Genomic DNA, 20,836 nt, shown 5'->3' with positions numbered 1-20,836 from the left:
CCTGTCTCCATTTCATTTAGCATTTTTTGGGGGGGGCAATTTCTCTTATTCTTAGATTTAGGACATGTTTCTTTGTCTCCTCATTTTGGCTGCCTCTTTGTATTTGTTTCTATGTATTAGGTAGATCTGCTATGACTCTCAGTCTTTGTAGTTTGGTCCTATCTAATAGGTATCCTATGGATCCAGTGATGAAGTCTTCTTGATCACATGAGCTGGGTGCTCCATGAGTGTCTCCGTATGGGTTATGTGGACCCTCCTGTTTAATTGAGTCTTGATTGCCATTAGCCTATTCATGCATGCTGTCACCTTCAGGTTGGTTGTCTGTGAGGATCAACTCTGACCAGAGTGTATGAGCTGCTGTGCAGGTGCTGACCACATGGAGCAGAATTTGCCACAGCATGGTCTAGTTAGTGTTGAGATCTCCCTTTGGATATGCCACTTGTGAAGCTAATTGATTCCTACTTTGATGTTGTCTGAACTGGCCACTGGGTGTTTTGGTTTAGAAGCATTTTGGGATGCTCGGTGGTGCAGTCCAATGTTAGATGCTGCCTGTGACTGGTCCTGGGCAACCTGATTGGAGCTACAAAGCAATCCATATCTTGTGCCTGGTTCTGTTGTGCCTGGGTATGCACAGGGAGGATCAAGCTGTATACCAAAGCTGGCTTTTACCAACACCATGTCCAGGGGCAAGTCAGCAAAAGTCCCAAAGAACCCTGAGGTCTGCCTCCACCTGCCTTTGCATGGTAGCTGCTGGTGGAGCTCAATCACTGAAAAAGCCTTTGGCTATACTTGAGTTGCATGAGGTAAGTTCACAGTGAGTTACCAAGTATGGGCAAATGGTGTTCAACAGATTGAAACTGGTTCAAACTTGGTGCCAGTGCTGATTCTGAAGCCACTCGGCGAATTTCCAGTGTATACCAAGTCTGTCTACCACCCTCTGGGTACTCACACACCTTTGTGGTAGGGTGTGGTCTCAGTGAGATTTCTGGGTGAGGCCAGCACAGTTTCAGCCCAAACAAACCAAGAGGTGGCTGTTTGAAGGGAGGGCTCTGCACCTGTCAAGTGTGCTAGGGAAAATTCCCCGCACCTCTGTGTGCCACACAACTCAGTGTGTCCCAGATTCTGCCAGGATCCCAATCTCAGCAGGGTGGGACCACCAAGCCTTGGGAGAGGTGGACGTGCCAGTCAGCTTGGGAGAAGGTAGGGAAAGTGGCCATTGTCCAGAGCCACACAACTCAGTCTGTCCTGGATTCTAATCAGACCACTACAGGACAGAGCCACCATGTGTAAGGAGGATGGGACCACTGGGAGCCCAGACAGTGAGGCTAATGGATCTCCTGTGAGGGTGAGGCACCAACCAGGTTCACAGGAAAGTGGGGGGAATGACACCTGCCCCATAGCCACACAACTCAGTCACTAATACCCCCTAAGTCTCCTTGGACCTCTATACCCTGGCCCATGCAGCTGGACTCCTCAGCACAATGAAAGTTCCAAGGTGTAAGGCTATTGCTTCCCCACAGGATGATGCCTCAGGGAGGGGAGTGTTCTATCTAAGAAAGGTGGCTCCTGCAGTGTAGGAGAGGGACTCAGCACAGGAGTCCTGGTAGCTTGCTCCTGGCAAGACTTCTCTTCAGTTAGTGGCTGGTTGGTTATTCAGGTTGCTTGCTCTATATTTTAGTTGTAATTCCAATTTGGTCCTGGGACAAGGCAAGTGTAACTTCCACTACTGTGCTGCCATCTTGGAGTCTCCACTTGTTATGTAAATTATTCTAACGCTTACAGTATTTTTTCTTTTTTAAAAAAGATTTTATTTATTTATTTTTAAAGAAAGGGGAAGGGAGGGAGAAAGAGAGAGAAAGAAATATAAATGTGTGGTTGCCTCTTGCATGCCCCAACTGGGGACCTGGCCCGCAACCCAGGCATGTGCCCTGACTGGGAATTGAACCAGTGACCCTTTGGTTCTCAGGCCAGCACTCAATCCAATGAGCCACATCAGCCAGAGCAGCTCACAGTATTTTTCTTTGTTTCTTCAACTATATGAATAGTTGAGTGACCTGTGTCCCTCCCTTCAAGAAAAAGAAATCTGTAGGCTGACAAAATCAATATCAGAATGCACAAAAATTGCATCTCATCTGGGTTTATGTATTTATAAATCAAACTAGGAAACCTATAATAGCTTTTATTTTTAAAATAAAAGCTATTATAGATTTGCAAATTCCAAAAGAGCCACATTGTTTAATAAACATATATTGAAATTTCTGACACATTTTAGTGGGAAAATTTTTGTGAATTCATGAGAAAGAAACAAAATGTCAGTTATGGTGTAGTAGTGGATGGTGTTATAAATCTAGAACAAGTGCTACATTATGAAAATCAAGCTCAGTTACTTAAGTTTAGAGTAGCAAAATGGTATGACTTATAAAAAATATCCTAAAGTAAACATAGGAGATGACTTTTGTAAACTAAAGTTACCTTTATTAATTTTTCATTAATCAAAATCAAGTTCCTGTAACATTGTATATTACAATTTTTTAGGGCCTCATTTGTAGAAGCACAATGCTTTGTTGCAGCAGGAATATTTTGCCTGTCAATCCTGAAGATTTGAGCATTGCAGAACATAACGGAATTTTATTACCCTAATTATTTCAGCCTAGTGTTCTAAGATTTCTGGCTTCTGCTGATACTTTGAATAATAGGAAGCATTTATTGATTTTGAAGGATGTATTTCAGTGTCATTCACACTTTTTAAAAAATACAATTTTATGAACTCTAATAATTTTCTGTCTACAAAGAAAATATGTATCTGGAGAGAGCCACATCAAACTTGTTTTTATGAGTGATTGGTGAGTATGTAAAGTGAGGCTTTTCTTAAGGCCTTTTGTCTGCAGATGATTGCTTTTTTAAAAAATATATTTATTTTTAGAGAGAGGAGATGAGAGGGAGAAACAGATGCTGAGGAACATCGATCGGTTGTCTCTCTCACATCCCCAACCAGGGATCTGACCTACAACCCTGGCATGTGTCCTTCAGATTGGCGACCCTTTTCTCTGCAAGACGATGCCCAATACGCTGAGCCATGTGATCAGTGCTACATATGATTACTTTTTGCTTAATTTGAAATTGTGTCCTCAAGCAGTAGTCTCCTATATATATATTTTTTACACATTTTTATCTGGTTTGGGAGCAATGGGGGCGTAAACACAGTGATTTTATTTGTTTTTTACCATTTTCCTGAACACTGTCAAGTCTCCCATTCATATTCTTTTATGTTATCTTTGGCAAGTATTATAGTTTTTTGGTGATCATTAGTTTTTGAAAATGTAGTCCAGTTCACTGTAAAACTGCAAGTTCATATCCCCCCATTGCAAGCCTGTCATTTGTTTGTGATCAGTCCAGTGGGGGCTTGATCCATTCTGAGAAATCTTCCCCTATACTGTACCTTTGTTTTGTAGTCTTGCCTTCTGGTGTTTGCAGGGTTGGAGGGCACTAGACTAGGGGAAGGTGCCACCCTCGCCTGGTTTCACCCACTGCTGGTTTCCATGGAGGTGATGTTCCTGATTTTCTTGAGGACACCTTTGTCCCTGCAGGACAGGGATAGTGGCTGTGGGCTTTATCAGTGGTCCATGCTCCTGACCCCTCTATTGGTAGGTGTCACTATGGTTATCCTTGTAGCCTCTTGACAGAAGCTGAGATTCTCTTTCCTTCCAAGGACCGTGGAGATTAGGGGTTAGCATGTATCTTTTCATGCTCGGGACAGTATGTGCCCAGGGCTGTTTCAACAAGCTCTCGTTATCTCCATACTCAGCCTCTATATTTTCATTTGCTTCCAAACTGCTAGGGACATATATCAGACCCAGTCAATATTTCTTTCAAAGGGGCCTACAGGCTCAATTCTCAGCAAGGCTGATGTCAGGGGCAAGATGTCAGTTTCCATTTCTTGGGGGCACCCCCCTTTCTGCCAGCTGTTTTCTTAGAGCTACCCCTTCACTGGAAATACCGTATTCCTCAAAATGACAATCAAGATGATTCCCATTCACTGGGTCCCATGAGTTCTTCTGAGAATTCTTTATGTTTTGACCAGTTCTGCTGATGCTTACTAAAGGCATGGGGGAAGGGAATGAGGCCTAGGCCTAAATGTTAGCTGTGCTTTAGGGCTTCTTTTGTTGTCTGTGGGTTCTGGTGTTGATTCTGGGGCAATAGGAAAAATCCCACTGGGATTAAGTTCTTCTGTGAATGACAAAAAGCCCAATGACTCGAAGAAAATAGATGTTCATTCTTCAGTCATGTACAGCTTGCAGTCTAGGGCTAGCGTGATGGTTCTGTCCCTTGAAGTCTTCAGGGAGCCAGGTTCCCTGCCACTCACCACTCTGCTGTCTCTTAAGTTTCAGCCTTTGTCCTCATGACCAAAGATGTCAGTGCCACATCCAAGCAGTGGGTTGACAAAACAGGTAGAGAAGGAGAACAAAAGGCACACACCTGAATTCTCTTTTAAAGTTTCCAGGAAGCTGCCACAGAATTCCTTCACTCACATTCTCCTTGGCCATATGGCTGATTCGGAGCCATAAGGAAGCCTGGGAAATTATTCTGAGCGTCCAAGTGCCCCACTAAGAATTTCTGTGGAAGAATCATGGAAAATTAACAATCACTGTCACATTCACTGGATGCTGTGACATTTCCTTTGGAGCTGTGTGCAAACTTGTACCATTAGATTTTTATTTTATATGTGAGTTATACACCTACCCCAATATTGAATGTCTGCAGGGTACGTGGTATTTTATAGGGCATTTTAAGCTCACAGTGAATTATAGACAGGAGAAAAGTTAAATATTTGAGAAATAGTATTCCAGCCACTGATGGAAATGAAATTTGAAACTTCATTTTTCAACTGGAATTGTCTTGTGGTATTCCTGTCCTTTCTAACTTTGATTTCTCTAGGAGAAAGAATAGAACTGCAATAAGTTGGCCAACACATAAGCATTTTCACTGTTAGTTCGGATATGTAGGAGGGTGTCATGTCTTTCGCATGGACTTCCAACTGGTGTCAAATGGAGATTGTATTCTACTTTAAAACGTATGTTTTATAATAGCACTCTGTGAGACAAAAACATGTCAGCTGTGTCATTAATGGCTGTGAACTATAGCTATTATATTGGCTTCTGCATAAACCTCCTGTGTGATAAGTTTCATTTCCCTCATATTTAGCTGATGCACAGTAAACACTTCCGCGTTCTTGAATACGCAAAAGCTGAGTGACCTTTTAATTTGCTCAGGAGGCATAATACAGTGAATTAGAACTGTTGTCAAATCTGTTTCCTTAAAGTTAACTTTTTAAACTATTTTCAGAATAAAACCTTTTAAGTACTTTGGAGACAAGGCTTTATATATTGACTTGATTTGAACTCCAGAAGTTCCTACCTTCAGGGAGGCTGATGGCCCATCTTAATTAACAACCCTGTTGGTTTTAAAAAGTTGAATTATTATACCATTAGGCTGGGATTTATATTGTTATTTTCAGTCAGATCTGTATTAACCATGACAAAATGTATGTGGACCATAATCTGTAATGAAGAAAATATGGAGAGCATGCAGCAAATAGAATTAAACCTCAGACAGGGAACCAGTATGTTTTAATTTTCTTCCTCACAAATTCAGAGTTTTCACCTCAGTTTTTACCCTAAATGTACACAGATTTAACAAATTGAGTGAGTTACAGCTAATAAAACCAATTATCCTATGATGCAGTTGGTAAAAATCCCATTCTTTAGGCATATTTTTATTAATTTACCACAAAAGCATTTCTATTTTTACTTTATTAGCTTAGAATGAAATAAAAACTGATGAAAAGAACTTTTTCAAAAGTAGATAAATGGAAGGATGGGAATTTTCCCTGTGGGAAGATGGACTCTCAATCCCCCTAACACCCCCCACCCCATACCCTACCTCAGATATGGAGTATCTTAAGTGTGCTTTTCATAATGCTTGGTTGTATTTCACAGAAAGAGAAAATAATATTATAGTAACCTTATTTTGGTCTGCATATTACAAATCATCTTAATTTAATTCAATTTGATTGTAATGTCAAAATTTCAAGCAGAACATGATACAGTGATATATATATATATATATATATATATATATATATATATATATCTCAAACAGTGGTTTTATAGGGACTGTAATGTATAAATAAAAGAATGTCACTACTAATTAAGCAGCAATCACACACACTGAGAGTTAAGATGAGAGAAAATTGAGGTTGACAAAGTACCATTAGAATCAAATGAACTTTGACTTACCACATACCCTTGAGTCCTTTATGCATTGTGAAAAGCTGGACCATAAAGATTGGTATAGCGTTGAGTTGTGAAGTTTTCTACTAGCTATAAGCATTTTGTAAAGCATTTCCTAAACTCTTAAACTTTGAAAGTATACCTAGAGTAGAATGAATAGATTTCCCATAGATACTGGAAGGTCCCAGTAAAGTTTTAAATATTTGAAATATGTGCTACATAAATTATTTGAGGTTTTCTGGAACTCTAGACCCCATGCAAAGGACCTGCTGCATTGGGCTCCCTCTTAACAAGTGGTGCTCAACACATTGTGTGTGTTCTGTTACAGGCTCTCTACTGTGATAGATGAAGTGGCAAAGAGTGTGTGGCCCGTCTGATATTAGCCCCTGTGTGGATGACTTTCCATACTAGTGGAAGCTCCATTGAAGCCAGCCGTGACCAGGCATAATATGCCACTGACAGTTTTCTGTGTTATGGCCCAGGGAAGAAATCAGAGACCAACAAATGGAAGGCTATGTGCACACATGCAGCTTTGCTTTCCCTAATGCAGGGGTGGGCGAAAGTAGGTTCACAGCTGTAACAAATAAGTAATACAATAATTAATAAATAATGATACAAGAATAAATTGTGTTTCATGTACTCACAACTATAAACTTACTTTTGCCTATACTGAGCTTTATGTGCTACCATCATGTGCTAGATTTTTGAAAGACCAAAATTTTTATGTTGGGAAATGGAAGTCTTAGGAGATTTAAGTTATTTTAGACATTTAGTGTGAAGTTTGTTATTAATTTAAACATAGAATCCTTTTATAAAGAAGAAATAATTGCTCTGGAACTTACTTTTAATAATTATATATGGGAAGATATGTCAGCAAAACAATGTGGATATCTCACTATAATATACTCAGTTCTGATGAAGAGAGTTAGTATTACAGAATATATAAAATAACCATGTGAATTTTCAGAACCATCAAATACTCCCATAATGGGATATTATTAAAATAATCTTCTAGTGTTGTTGTTAAAGTTTTATTTGTGAAATAAGTCTAAAAATATGAAAAATATATTATTTCTTTTTTAATTATTTTCTTCGTTTTCTTTTTAAAAATATATTTATTGATTATGCTATTACAGTTGTCCCATTTCCCCCCTTCACTCAACTCCATCCTGCCCACCCTCTCCCTCCCACATTCCCCCCCCTATAGTTCATGTCCATGGGTCATACTTATAAGTTCTTTGGCTTCTACATTTCCTACACTATTCTTACCCTCCCCCTGTCTATTTTCCACCTATCATTTATGCTACTTATTCTCTGTACCTTTCCCCCCTCTCTCCCCCTCCCACTCCCCTGTTGATAACCCTCCATGTGATCTCCATTTCTGTGGTTCTGTTCCTGTTCTAGTTGTTTGCCTAGTTTGCTTTTGTTTTTGTTTTAGGTGTGGTTGTTAATAACTGCAAGTTTGCTGTCATTTTTACTGTTCTTATTTTTTATCTTCTTTTTCTTAGATAAGTCCCTTTAACATTTCATATAATAATGGCTTGGTGATGATGAACTCCTTGAACTTGACCTTATCTGAGAAGCACTTTATCTGCCCTTTCATTCTAAATGATAGCTTTGCTGGATACAGTAATCTTGGATGTAGGTCCTTGCCTTTCATGACTTGGAATACTCCTTGCCAGTCCCTTCTTGCCTGTAAGGTCTCTTTTGAGAAATCAGCAGACAGTCTTATGGGAACCCCTTTGTAGGTAACTGTGTCCTTTTCTCTTGCTGCTTCTAAGATTCTCTCCTTCTGTTTCATCTTGGCTAATGGAATTATGATGTGCCTTGGTGTGTTCCTCCTTGGGTCCAGCTTCTTTGGGACTCTCTGAGCTTCCTGGACTTTCTGGAAGTCTATTTCCTTTGCCAGACTGGGGAAGTTCTCCTTCATTATTTGTTCAAATAAGTTTTCAACTTTTTGTTCTTCCTCTTCTCCTTCTGGCACCCCTATGATTTGGATGTCGGAACGTTTCAAGATGTCCTGGAGGTTCCTAAGCCTCTTCTCATTTTTCTGAATTCTTGTTTCTTCATTCTTTTCTGGTTGGATGTTTCTTTCTTCCTTCTGGTCCACACCATTGATTTGAGTCCCAGCTTCCTTCGCATCACGATTGGTTCCCTGTACATTTTACTTTGTCTCTCTTAGCATAGGCTTCATTTTTTCATCTAGTTTTCGACCAAATTCAACCAATTCTGTGAGCATCTTAATAACCAGTGTTTTGAACTGTGCATGCGACAGGTTGGCTATCTCTTCCTCACTTAGTTGTATTTTTTCTGGAGCTTTGAAGTGTTGTGTCATTTGGGCCTTTTTTTTTTTTTTTTTTTTTTGTCTTGGCACGTCTGTTACTTAAAGGGGCGGAGCCATAGGTGTTCCTGGGGTGGGGTAATGCTAGTCGCTGCACTGTGAAGCTGTATGTGGGGGAGGGGCTGAGAGGGAGTAATGGTGCCTGCTCCACTCTCCGCCGGATTTCAGTCACTCCCTCTGCTACCCACAATCAAATTGGGCCCCTCTGGTGCTGATTCCCAAGTGTGTGGGCTTGTGCACGCCCTAGGCCCCTGTGGGTCTCTCCAACGACCTCTCCTGTGAGGCTGGGAGTTTCTCCTTCTGCCGCCCCAACCCCCACGGGTTTTTTCAATCAGAGGTTTGAGGCTTTATTTCCCTGCGCTGGAGCCCTGGGTTGCGTGGTCCGCTTCACTCCCCTGCTGTTCCTCCGGGTTTATCTATGCACGAATGTGGGGCCCTGGGGTCTGCTACCCGCCACTCTGCCTGCCCCGTTCTCCGCCACTCTGAGTCTGGCCCTCTCGGTTTATCTGTGCACGAATGTGGGGCCGCAGGGTCTGCTAGTGGTCAGACTGCGTGCCCCGTTCATCCCACACTCTGCCAGTCTCGGTCCCACCACAGCCACGCGAGTCCTCTCCGCCCCAGTGCCCGTCTCCGCCCCTCCTACCGGTCTGGATGTATGTTTCTTTTTTATCTACTTGGTGTCGGACTTCCTTGCCGTTCGATTTTCTGTCAGTTCTGGTTGTGTGAGGAGGCGCAGTGTGTCTACCTACCCCTCCATCTTGGTTTTCCTCGTTTTCTTAATATTCTTTATTTAAGTATATTTTATTGATTGTGCTATTACAGTTGTCCCAATTTCTCCTCCCTTTATCCCTCTTCTCTCTGTACCCCATCCCCACCCTCCAGCATTTCCCCATCCCTTAGTTCATGTCCATGGGTTGTACGTATATGTTCATTGTCTTCTGTATTTCCTATACTCTTCCTAACCTCCCCTTGTGTGTTTTGTGCCTACCTATTATGCTTCTTATTCTCTGTACCATTTCCCCCATTCTCCCACTTTCTCTCCCCACTGATAATCCTTCATGTGATCTCCATTTCTGTGATTCTGTTCCTATTTTAGTGTTTTCTTAGTTTTTGTTTTTGTATTTTAGGTTCAGTTACTTGTTGATAGTTGTGTTTGTTGTCATTTTACTGTTCGTAGTTTTTGGTCTTCTTTCTTAAATAAGTCCCTTTAACATTCACATAATAATGGTTTGGTAATGATGAACTCCTTTAGTTTTTTCTTGTCTGGGAGAACTTTATCTGCTCTTTGATTCTAAATAATATCTTTGTTGGGTAAGTCAATCTTAGCTGTAGATACCTGCTTTTCAGAACTTTGCCAATCCCTTGTAGCCTGTAAGATTTCTTTTGAGAAATCAGCTGACAGTCTTATGGGGATGCCCCTGTAGGTAACTAACTATTTTTCTTTTGCTGCATTAAAGAATCTCTTTATCTTTAACTTTTGACATTTTATTTTGATGTGCTTTGGAGTGGGCCTCTTTCCATCATCTTGTTTGGGACTCTCTGTGCTTCCTGGACTTGCCTTTCATTTCCTTCACCAAATTAGGGAAGTTTTCTTTAATTATTTTTTTCAAATATATTCCCAATTTCTTGCTCTTTCTCTTCTCCTTCTGGTATCCCTATGATGAGAATGTTATATTGGTTGAAGTGGTCCCAGAGGCTGGTTAACTGTCCTCATTTTTTAAAATTCTTTTGTGTTCTTGATGTTCTGATTGGTTGTTTTTTGCTTCCTCATGTTCCAAATCATTGATTTGATTCTCAGATTCATCCACTCTACTGTTGTCTCCCTATAAATTGTTCTTTATTTTAATTAGTGTATCCTTCGTTTCTGACTGGATCCTTTCTACGCTGCTGAGGTCCTCACTGAGTTCCTTGAACATCCTTATCACCAGTGTTTTGAACTCTGCATCTGATCAATTACTTATCTCCATTTTGTTTAGTTCTTTTTCTGGACTTTTGATCTCTTCTTCCATTTGGGCCATGTTTCTTTGTCTCCTTATTTTGTCAGCTTCCCTGTGTTTGTTTTAATATATGAGGTAGAGCTGATTTGACTCCTTGTCTTAATAGTGTGGCCTAATGTAGTAGTTGTCCTGTAGGGTCCAGTGACACAGCCTCCCCTGTCACCCAAACTGGGTACTTGAGGTGCACCCTCCATGTGGGCTGAGTACACCCTTCTCTTATAGTTGACCCTTGATTGTTGTTGGTACATCATTCAGAGGGATTTACCCAGGCTAGTCGTTTGCAAGGACTGGCTTTGACCACTGACCACCAACCTCCACCCTCTATATAGGATCAGCTGGTGGTGCTTTGACATGGTGTGTAGCTGCCCAGTGGGTACACAGGCTCTGTGGTTTCCCCAGTGGTGCAGGGCAAGGTCAGTCCTCAGCTGTGTTTTGCCCAGGGTCACCCTGCCTGAGCTATAAAGCAATCTAAGATGGCTGCTGCTTGTGCTGGGCTTGGAGATTCTCAGGCAAAGCCAAGCTGTGAAGGTAGGCTGGCAGCTGCTAGTGTGGGCCTGGGACCCCTTCATAAAAGATCTGGGGGGCAGAGGGCTTATTGAGACTGTGGCTTGTTTGAGAGGATTTAGGAAGTTGTGAAGCATGAGCCAAGACCAGCCATTTACATGGAAAAGCAGCTTGGTGGGCCCATAAGTTGGGTGGGATGGATTCTTAGGGGATCTCCAGGGCGGGGCAAACAGTGTTAGCCGTATCTGATGGAGTCTCATATGTGGCACCAACTATCTGGCTCTGTGGCTCTGTGGTGGGAGCGTTCAGAAAAGGGACAATGGCCTCTGCCCACCTCTCCCTCTGGGAGCAAACTGTCCTCCAGCTCTTGCCTTGATGCCAGACATTTCAGTTTCTCCCCGTGTGCCACTGGTGCCTTTCAAGCTACTAACCTTGTGCTGGAGCTCAGAGGGAATGAGTCTGAGTAAGTTTGTGTGTGGGTTCTCTAAGAGGAATTGCCCGGGACTCCAGAATTTTCTTCTACCAACTCAATCCTCACTGGTTTTTACAGACAGGAGTTATGGGGACTTATCTTCCTGGCACTGGAACCCTAGGCAGGGGGTCCTGGTGTGGGGTTGGGACTTCTCACTCCCTAGACATCACTCTTGAATTTTTATCCACCACACGTGGATGTAGGACCAGCCCATTCTGTGTCTCAGCATCTCCTACCAGTCTAGGTGTATGTGGTTTCTTTAATTCCATAGTTGTCAGACTTCCATTCAATGCGATTTCTGATGGTTCTGAGTGATGGTTGTTTTGTAGGTTATTTGTAATTTTGATGTGGTTGTAGGAGGAGGCAAGCCATGTTCACCTATGCCACCATCTTGACCAGATGTCCCCAAATTATTTTTAAGTTAATCAGATCACATTACTGAGCTGCTGAAAATCTTCCAGCAGCTTTTCATCACACTGATAGTCCAGGTTTGTTATGGTATGCAAGTCGTATGTGACTGGCCCCCCATCTCTCCCATTTCAGTACCTCCTGCTGTCCTTTCCATTCACTTGTCCCCCTCTCACTAGCCTCATTGCCAGTTACTGCACAATAGATAAAAGAAACCAGACGCAAAAGGCTCTGTACTGTACAATTGATTTGTGTGACATTCTGGAAAAGCAAACTATAGGGATAGAAACCAGATCGGTGGTTGCCAGGGCCTGGGGAGGGATTGGCCATAAACTGTCATGAGGGAATTTTTTGGGCAGTGATGGAAATTACTATATTGTGGAGGTAGAAACACAACCATATGCTTTTGTCAAATTCATAGAATGTTCAGTAAAAAGGGTACATTTAACTGGTATAAAGTATACCTCAACAAACGTATGTTTTTAAGAATGCCATATTCAACCTTTTACCAGTTACTCATGTACATGTGGTACTGATCCCTAGGAGATTGCTTTCCTGTATTCTCTGCGTGTGTTGGATCCATCTTGGAAACGCACTAATTTTAACTAATAGACCAATTTAGAGCTCCTCAGAATGCCTTTGGTTAGCTAAGGCTGCCTCAGATCTTCTACAGTAATTATTAGTATCCAGAAGTGGTGTCTGCCTGCCCCTGCCTGATTTCAGGGAAGGGTCTCTAGGCCAGTGTTTCCCATTTGGGAACTGAATTTCCATCCAGGCACTGGACAGCCTGGAGGGCCCGCCTGGTATCTGGGTGAGAACGTTCACTATGTGTTTTCCTTATCATCACAACAAATGTTACATTATAAATTCACATTAGTTTAATATATTTAATTGTCCAGAATGAAAACGTAGTTTAAATTTCCAGACACTGATTTTTTTCAGCAAACACTAACTGAACAGCTCTGTGGGAGTACTATAGTGGGCACACCGGAGCATACAAAGATAACTAACTTACAGTTCTTGTAATAAGCCAGGTAACTAACTCATTATAGTCCTTCCTGAGTCAACAATCTTGTGAACTTTAAAATTTGTTGATCATATGGTGTTTTCAATGGAGAACCATCATGCTGCCCTGACTGGGTGGCTCAGTTGGTTGGAGCTTCATTCTGTGCACTGAAAGGTGACCGGTTTAATTCCTGGTCAGGGCACATACCTAGGTTGCGGGTTCAATCCCCAATGACCAATTGATATTTCTCTCTCACATCAATGTTTCTCTCTCTTTCTCTCTCCCTTCCTCTCTCTCTAAAATCAATAGAAACATGTCTTCAGGTGAGGGTAAAATAAAAGAATTGTCATTCTTATTTGTAAGTTGAGAAAAAACCATTTATTTGTTAAACTTGAGCTAGTAAGGACTTTGCTCAATATTTTTTCAGTATTTTCTATTTGGAAATTAAATTTATATTAAATGTATGTTATTAAAAGCAAAATCCTTATTATAGGGCAGGAAGGTTTTTAAAATCTTCTAGCTTGGTATAACTTATTTTAAATTCTTTACTGTCTCCTGCTGCCTGGTAACCTTTCTACATCTTTCTTCATTCTTAGGTGTTACTGAGTACACTTCTTCCTCTCCATATCTTTTAATTACATCATCAGTCACCTAGTTACATCCTCAAAGTCATAATCTTCCTTTCCTGTCTTTGTATTTTTGTTTTATTAATCTGCTTTCCAACTGTTCTGTCAGCCCACCAAATCTCACCAATACTGGGTAACCGGGAGAGGGTCGCTGAAGCTGCTACAGCTTAGTTTCTAGTTAATGTTTCATCACTGCTTCCTTTACTTTGTTCAAGTTATCTCAGAAAGTTACTTGCTTCATATAAATAAAAGGATGAACTAAGAAATCAACCACTTACCCAAGCACCAACTTCAGTGAATTATCATGTTTGTTAGTATCTGCTATAATCTTGACTTCTAGCAACTCAAAACGAGATTATCATATAGAGGAAATGACAATGCCTATTTAGCACATTACTTAGAATTTAAAAAACCAACAATTCCACAAGAGAAAAGAAATAAGAACCAATTTTATATGTAATGTATTTACCAGGTACTAGACATTGTGCTAACCTCTGCTTACATTATTTTGCTTAATTCTTGTAAGAACTCTATAAGGTTTAAACTGTTGCATTTGTATATTTGCTACATCACCTTCAAGGGTTTATGTCCGGATTAGGCAAATTCAGCTGAGTTGTACCCCATGTGTGTTCTCTGACCAGAATTCAAGGCAGACAAATCTCTCAATGAAAGGATAACTATTAAGTGTAACTGTTTACAAATTGAATGGATAGTCTTTTTTATTTTTGATTAATTAAATGTTGCTCATAGTCTTTTTCTAATTAATATAAAGTCTCTTTGCCAGAGTGATGATTCTATAATGTCTTGCAGTTGTATGATAATTTAAAATTAAAAGAAAAAGAAAAAGCCTTCATACGTGTTGTGTATATACTATCACAACAATACTATATTGATTGATTATAGACTGTGAACAGAACTTGTAGTACAAGATGGTCGTAAATAGTAGTGAATATACTCTCTTGCCCTTAAGGTAATTTTCGTGTGTTAGAGTGTATCAGCAAAGGTGCTTTTGGCTACGAGTAACAGAAAACCTGACATGCTGGCTTAAATAATAAGGTGCATTGTTATCTCCCATAACAGGAAGCTCAGAGGAAGGGTGAAGTCCAGAGCTGGTCAGTAAAGCAGCTCAAAGATGGTGGCAAACTCTCAGATTATTCCGTTTCTTAGCTCTGCTATCCTCTGCTTGTGGAAAGGTGGCCACAGGAGTTCTCTGTATCACTGGCAATATAGCCACATCTAAAAAGAGATCTGATCGTATGTCTCCTTTCAGGAGCAAAGACATCTGTATCAGAAACTCCTTCAGCCATCTCTTCTTCCTAACTCAGGCCTGGATGGGTTTGGTCATATGCCCATCTCTAAACTAGTCACTGGCAAGAGAAATGAGGTCACTATGAATTTAAATGCTTGGGGTTGAAATAGTTGTTGAGGAATCAACCACAAGGACTACATTAAGGGATTAAATTCTATGCATATAGTTAAAATTTTCCTAGTAGACCCATTAAAAAACAGGTCAGTTTAATCCTAATAATGGATTTTATTTAATCCAGTATATCTAAAGTATTATTTCAACATGTAATCAACTTTTTAAATTATTGAGATAATTTTCCATACTTCTCATTTTGGACTAGCCACATTTCAAGTGCTCAGTAGCCACATGTGCTTCCGACGTCACAGGTCAATAGGATGAAGTCCAGGGCTATTTCCATTTGGCCTGGCTTGTGTCTCCCATCTCACCCTTCACCGCCCACCCTGTATCTAACTTACAATAACAACACTTTATGTTTTGGTGATGCTGAGTTACTGCATCCCATGCTTTCTTCCCTCTGTGTTTTTGTTTGCTGTGTTCCTTCTGCCTGGACCATTCTCTCCTTGCTTATAAGAGGAACTTTAATGGTTGGATCCATGATATCCAACCAAGATGTCACTCTAGTCAATAAGCCTTATTGGTTCATCCCACTGGGCAGTAACCTCTGTGAGGTGCAGGGCAGAGTCATGTGTCTTAGGTCTCTGTGTCTTTGCTCTGGCACTTGGGAGACACTCAGTACTGGTTAGGGAAAAAAATTTTTTTGGCCTCACCCAAGGATATTTTTGTAATTGTCTTTAAAGAGAGAGGAAAGGAGAGGAAGAGAGGGAGCAAAACATCGATGTGAGAGAGAAACATTGACTCGTCGCCAACCAGGGACTGAGCCCGCAACCCGGTCATGTTCCTTGACTGGGAATCAAAGCCACCACCATTTGGTCTACGGGATGATGCTCTGACATTCCAACCAACTGAGCCACACCAGCCAGGGAAGGAGGCACTCCATACATGTTTATAGGCTAGAATGGAATTGCATTTCTAAGAAGGTTAGAAGGACTTGCATTTAGTAGAATCATTTGACAAAAAGAGTGAGAGAAATTTAACATTTGCTTTCTCTGATGGTGGCCTTATAGGGACATTTTTGCAAAAGTACCAGGGTGCTAATGGTACTTCCAAATGTTACTTCAGAGTATTTATATACTGTGAATACATGTAACCATCATTAGGAACCTATCAGATCTCTCCATTAATTCTTTTACTGAGATATTTGTGACTTTTAACTTTCTAACCTATCAGGTATGTGACTATGTCCTTCTCTGTGTCCTAAATTGCTTTCTTCAGTTCTGGGGGACTGCTTCCTGATTCCAGCATTCCACAGTGCAGTATGAAAGTCACTATACTATCTTATAAGGCCATTGTAACCAAAACAGCATGGTACTGGCATAAAAACAGACAAACAGATCAATGGAACAGGACAGACGATACAGAAATAAGCCCACACCTTTAGAGTCAACTAATATTTGACAAAAGGTGCAAGCATATACAATGGGCTAAAGGTAGTCTATTCAATAAATGGTGTTGGGGAAATTGGACAAATACATGCAGAAAAATGAAACTAGACCACCTTGTTACACCACACACAATAGTAAATTCAAAATAGATCAAAGACTTAAATGTTAGACCTGAAACCATAAAAATCATAGAAGAAAACATAGGTGGCAAAATCTTGAACATCGCTTGCAGCAATATTTTATCAGATGTATTTTCCCAGGCAAGGGAAACAAAAGAAAAAATAAACAAATGGGACTATATCAAACTAAAAAGTTTTGCACTGCAAAGGAACACATCAACAAAATAAAAATACAACCCACAGAATGGTAGAACATATTTGCTGATACATCTGATACAAGGGGTTAATATCCAACATTTATAAAGAACTTACAAAACTCAATGCCAAAAACAAGCAAACAACAACAACAAAAACAATTAAAAAATGGGCAAAGGAACTGAATAGACACTTCTCCAAAGAAAACATACAGATGGCCAATAGACATACAAAAAGAAGCTCACCATCACTAAACATCAGAGAAATACAAATTAAAACCATGATGAGATAACCATCTCACACCTGTCAGAATGGCTACCATCAATAAATCAATAAACAACAAGTCCTGGCAAGGATGTGGAGAAAGAAGAACCCTCTTGCACTGTTGGTGGGAATGTAGATTGATGCAACCACCGTCGAAAGCAGTATGGAGATACCTCAAAAAATTAAAAATGGATCTGCCTTTTGACCTACTAATCCCACTTCTGGGAATATATCCACAGCAACCCAAAACAACTAATTCGAAAGAGCAGAAGCACCTTATATTCACTGCAGCATTATTTGCAATCTCCAAGGTATGGAAGCAGCCCAAGTCCATCAGTAGATGAGTGGATAAAACAACTATTGGGCATTTACATGATGGAATATTACTTGGCCGTAAAAAAGAAGAAAATTTTGGTGTTTGTGACAGTATGGATTGACCTGTAGTACATTATGATCAGTTAAATAAGCCAGTCAGAGAAAGACAAATACCATATGATTTCACTCATGTGTGGAATTTAATGAACAAACAAGGAATCTAGTGAACTAACAAGGAGAATTGGGACAGACTCATAGATAGAGAGCAGATGATAGCTGTTGTGGGGGAGGATAGGGTGCAGAGGGATTGAGCAAAAAGGTGAAAGGACTCAGGGACATGGACAACAGTGTGGTGATTGTGGTGGGGAGGTGTAAGGGGATGAAATGATAATGGAAAAAAATACAATTAAAAATAGATGATAAAAAGGTATTTACTGAATAATGTCATTTGGAAGTGCATTCCTCAGAATCTGAAGAGGCAATAACTTCATAGGTTTGAGCAACAATTACCCAAGACAAATAAGGCTTTTTATGAATATAAAGGAAACACGTAAGTGATGTTGCATACTAACACCGCATGTCATCCTCCTAGAGGTGCCTGTGATAGGGTTCGGCAGTCTTTGTGTCACGCAGGTTCATTATAAGTTTTGAACTCCAGCAGTTCAGTTGCTCCACGTATTGCCCCACAGGGCTGAGTGCCATGGGGTGTTTGAAAGAGAGGTTCTGATCACTGACATTGGCCCTTCTAGGTGGTTCTGGGGCTGCCAGAATTCAAAACATAACTTGATTTTTGTTTCCTTTTTATCAAATTGAGTGCTAAGAGAAAGATTAAAAAGGCACATCAATTACTTCTTTTGCTGGTTTTTAACTTTAATATATAAAATCCCTCTTTTACCCAAGTACATCTTATAGTTAAGGAATTCAATCATATCTTTTTTGTTTACATTTTATATTTCAGGTGTTAGGCCATAGTTCACATAGTGTTTTTATGTTTTTGTTTTTAGTTGTTTTTTTAAATTGAGATATAATTGACATAGAACATTGTGTTAGTTTCATGTGTACAACATAATGATTGGATATATAAATGGTGAAATGATTACCTCGGTAAGTTTAGTTAATGTCCATCACCACACAGCAATACAGATTCAATCATATCTTCGTGTGTGTGTGTGTGTATGTATTTCAGCAGGAAAAGTCACCAGTGAACAAATTCTCACTATTGGATAATTTTTACTCATTGATGGATTAGAACAGGAGTCAGCGAAGTATAGCTGGTAGGCCAAACCCATCCTACCATGTGAATTAGGAATGCTTTTTAGATTTTGAAATGATTGGAAAAAATCAAAGGGTCGTATGTCATGATGTGAAAATTATATGGAATTCAACTTTCAGTGCCATAAGTGTGGTTGCATTGGGACACACCCACCCCCCCGTCCTTCCCAGACTGCCGGTGGCCCTTCCACTCGGCAACAGCAGGGACGAGCAGTTGTGACAGAGCCCTTAGAGCCTGCGGGGCCCCAAATAGCTATTATCTGCCCCTTTCCAGGAGAAATTTGCTGATGTAATCCATGGACTAGAAGGAAGAAACAACAGGCATTCGCCTTTCAAATTTTGTATCATATGTTACTTTGAACATGGTCATTCAGAGTTCACTATCCTTTGGAAAGGAGCCAGTTTTCTGGAAATATTGCCCATATAACAGCACAGTTAGTCTTGATTGTAAATTTTGGATTTATTTACTCTACCATAGAAACCAATTTTATTCTCCAGGGAAATAATAAATAAGTCTGTCTTCATCAGTGTTCATCAGAGCATTGAAAGAAAGCTTGCCCGTAGCAAAGGTCACTTTTTTTGTGGGGATGGGCGGCAACTGATAGTGTTTTATTTATTGTTCTAGATGGTGAACATGGATGTGTTCACTTTGTGATGATTGCACTGAGGTGAACATTTATCATTTTTATGGTATACTTTCTGAATGTGTTATTCTTCAGGTAAAAAAAAGTCTGATTTAAGCACCTTGTTTTGAAAATGCCCTTGAAAACAATTCATTCAAGCAAAGGTCATTTTTGTCTCCGTCCCAAACTCCCATTTAGCAACACTTCATAGCTGAGCTTTTTCTTTTCTTTTTTTTTTTTAAACAATAAGGAATATTCTGTTGTTTCCATGGTGATTTTTCAGTTCTTTTATTTCAGATATATAAGCAGTTTCTAGAACCAACAAGGGAAGATCGGGGGAAGATTGCATATTATGTATTTTATAACCAACTTATAATTTAATTTATGCTTAGGACAGCATGACCGCATTTCTAAGAGGTCGCATATATCCAGTGATGTTGTACACACAAGTGACTTATTAACTTGGCCTATAAAATAATTTTGGACTGTAGTCAAAAACCACGAACTTAACTTATTGCTTTCTTTCTCCCACTTTTTTCCTGAAGTGATGAATAATAGCTATTTTAATCAACAGAAAGTGTGAAATTTTAGGTTTTAAAAACCTGACTTTTCCCAGCTACACAGTGTGGTAATTCAATCTGTATCTCAGCTTACTAACTCAGGGTTTCACAACAGGTTATCTGTGGAAATAACTTCACATTTGTGATGTGACAGGAGGCAAACTAAAGTGCAAGCACCATCCAAAGGTGTTTTCTATATTTTTCTCCCTAATAAATTTTGTTCAATTTTGTACCTGTGTACATACCCCATATTAGTTATTTTTAAATTTTTAATTCAGTATTCTAATTTCAAACTATTTTAGGACTTTACTATTCCTACTCTTCTAGAGGTGTATGTATTTGATGTTGATTTGAAGATTGTTGGGGAAATATTCTAAAAACCTTCCTGTTAACAGTTCATACAAATGAATCAACCAGATACGTTATGAAACCAGGAAATACCGTATGTGTATATTGGCTAAATGGATGTGAAAGTTATAGTGGAAAGCTGTTGCCCATATAGACTTTTTCAGAGTGACGATCAATGGAATATAGCTCCCTAGGTCCCAGAGTTGAGAGCATTATTGCCCACCGGAGGTCACTTTTACAATCTAAACAGTATTACCTCCCTCGTAAACTCGAATTATGGTGTTGTGTATGATTTATTATACTATATAAAAACCAAAAAACAGTAACCTTCTCTCAGCAGTCCACCTTCAATTAAGTCATGCCTCTCCCCATTTCCAAAATTCCTTTTGCAAACCAGGTACCAGTGATTTTTGGAATTTTTGATTTTATTGTTTCATTACTGAGAGATAGATTCTGTTTTTAAGGTGGCAGCTAATTCCTCTTCAGATCATTGGTTTCTCTTTTGCATCCTCTGATGGAAGGACTTTGAAGACTTTTTTAAGCCCCCACATATTTGACATGTGGGGGCTTAAAAAATAATAAGGGCTAATACAGTGAGTTAAAATGTTTCTGTTCCCCTCTGTAGGCAGCACAGTGATGAGCAACCAGCAAACCTGGTACCTTTTGGTAAGATGCCCACACTTCA

The 20,836-nt window shown here is 40.0% G+C and overlaps 1 protein-coding gene across 6 annotated transcripts in view; it reads left to right on the top strand.

Moving 5' to 3' along the window:
* The window catches only part of STAU2 (staufen double-stranded RNA binding protein 2), a 356,018-nt gene that overhangs the window by 240,987 nt on the left and 94,195 nt on the right, over positions 1–20,836 (top strand). Inside the window, exon 14 of one of the 6 annotated variants that reach the window (XM_045186120.3) lies at positions 6,619–6,892. The exons of the other annotated variants lie outside the window; for them this stretch is intronic. Within the exon in view, the coding sequence (XP_045042055.1) occupies positions 6,619–6,639 (21 nt within the window). The 3' untranslated portion in view covers positions 6,640–6,892. Of the gene's footprint in view, positions 1–6,618; positions 6,893–20,836 lie in introns of those variants that run through there. 6 annotated transcript variants of the gene reach the window in all.

The sequence above is a fragment of the Desmodus rotundus genome, chromosome 8, assembly GCF_022682495.2.
Source record: "Desmodus rotundus isolate HL8 chromosome 8, HLdesRot8A.1, whole genome shotgun sequence".
Classification (NCBI taxonomy): domain Eukaryota; kingdom Metazoa; phylum Chordata; class Mammalia; order Chiroptera; family Phyllostomidae; genus Desmodus; species Desmodus rotundus.
This window is presented reverse-complemented; position numbering and strand designations above follow the sequence as displayed.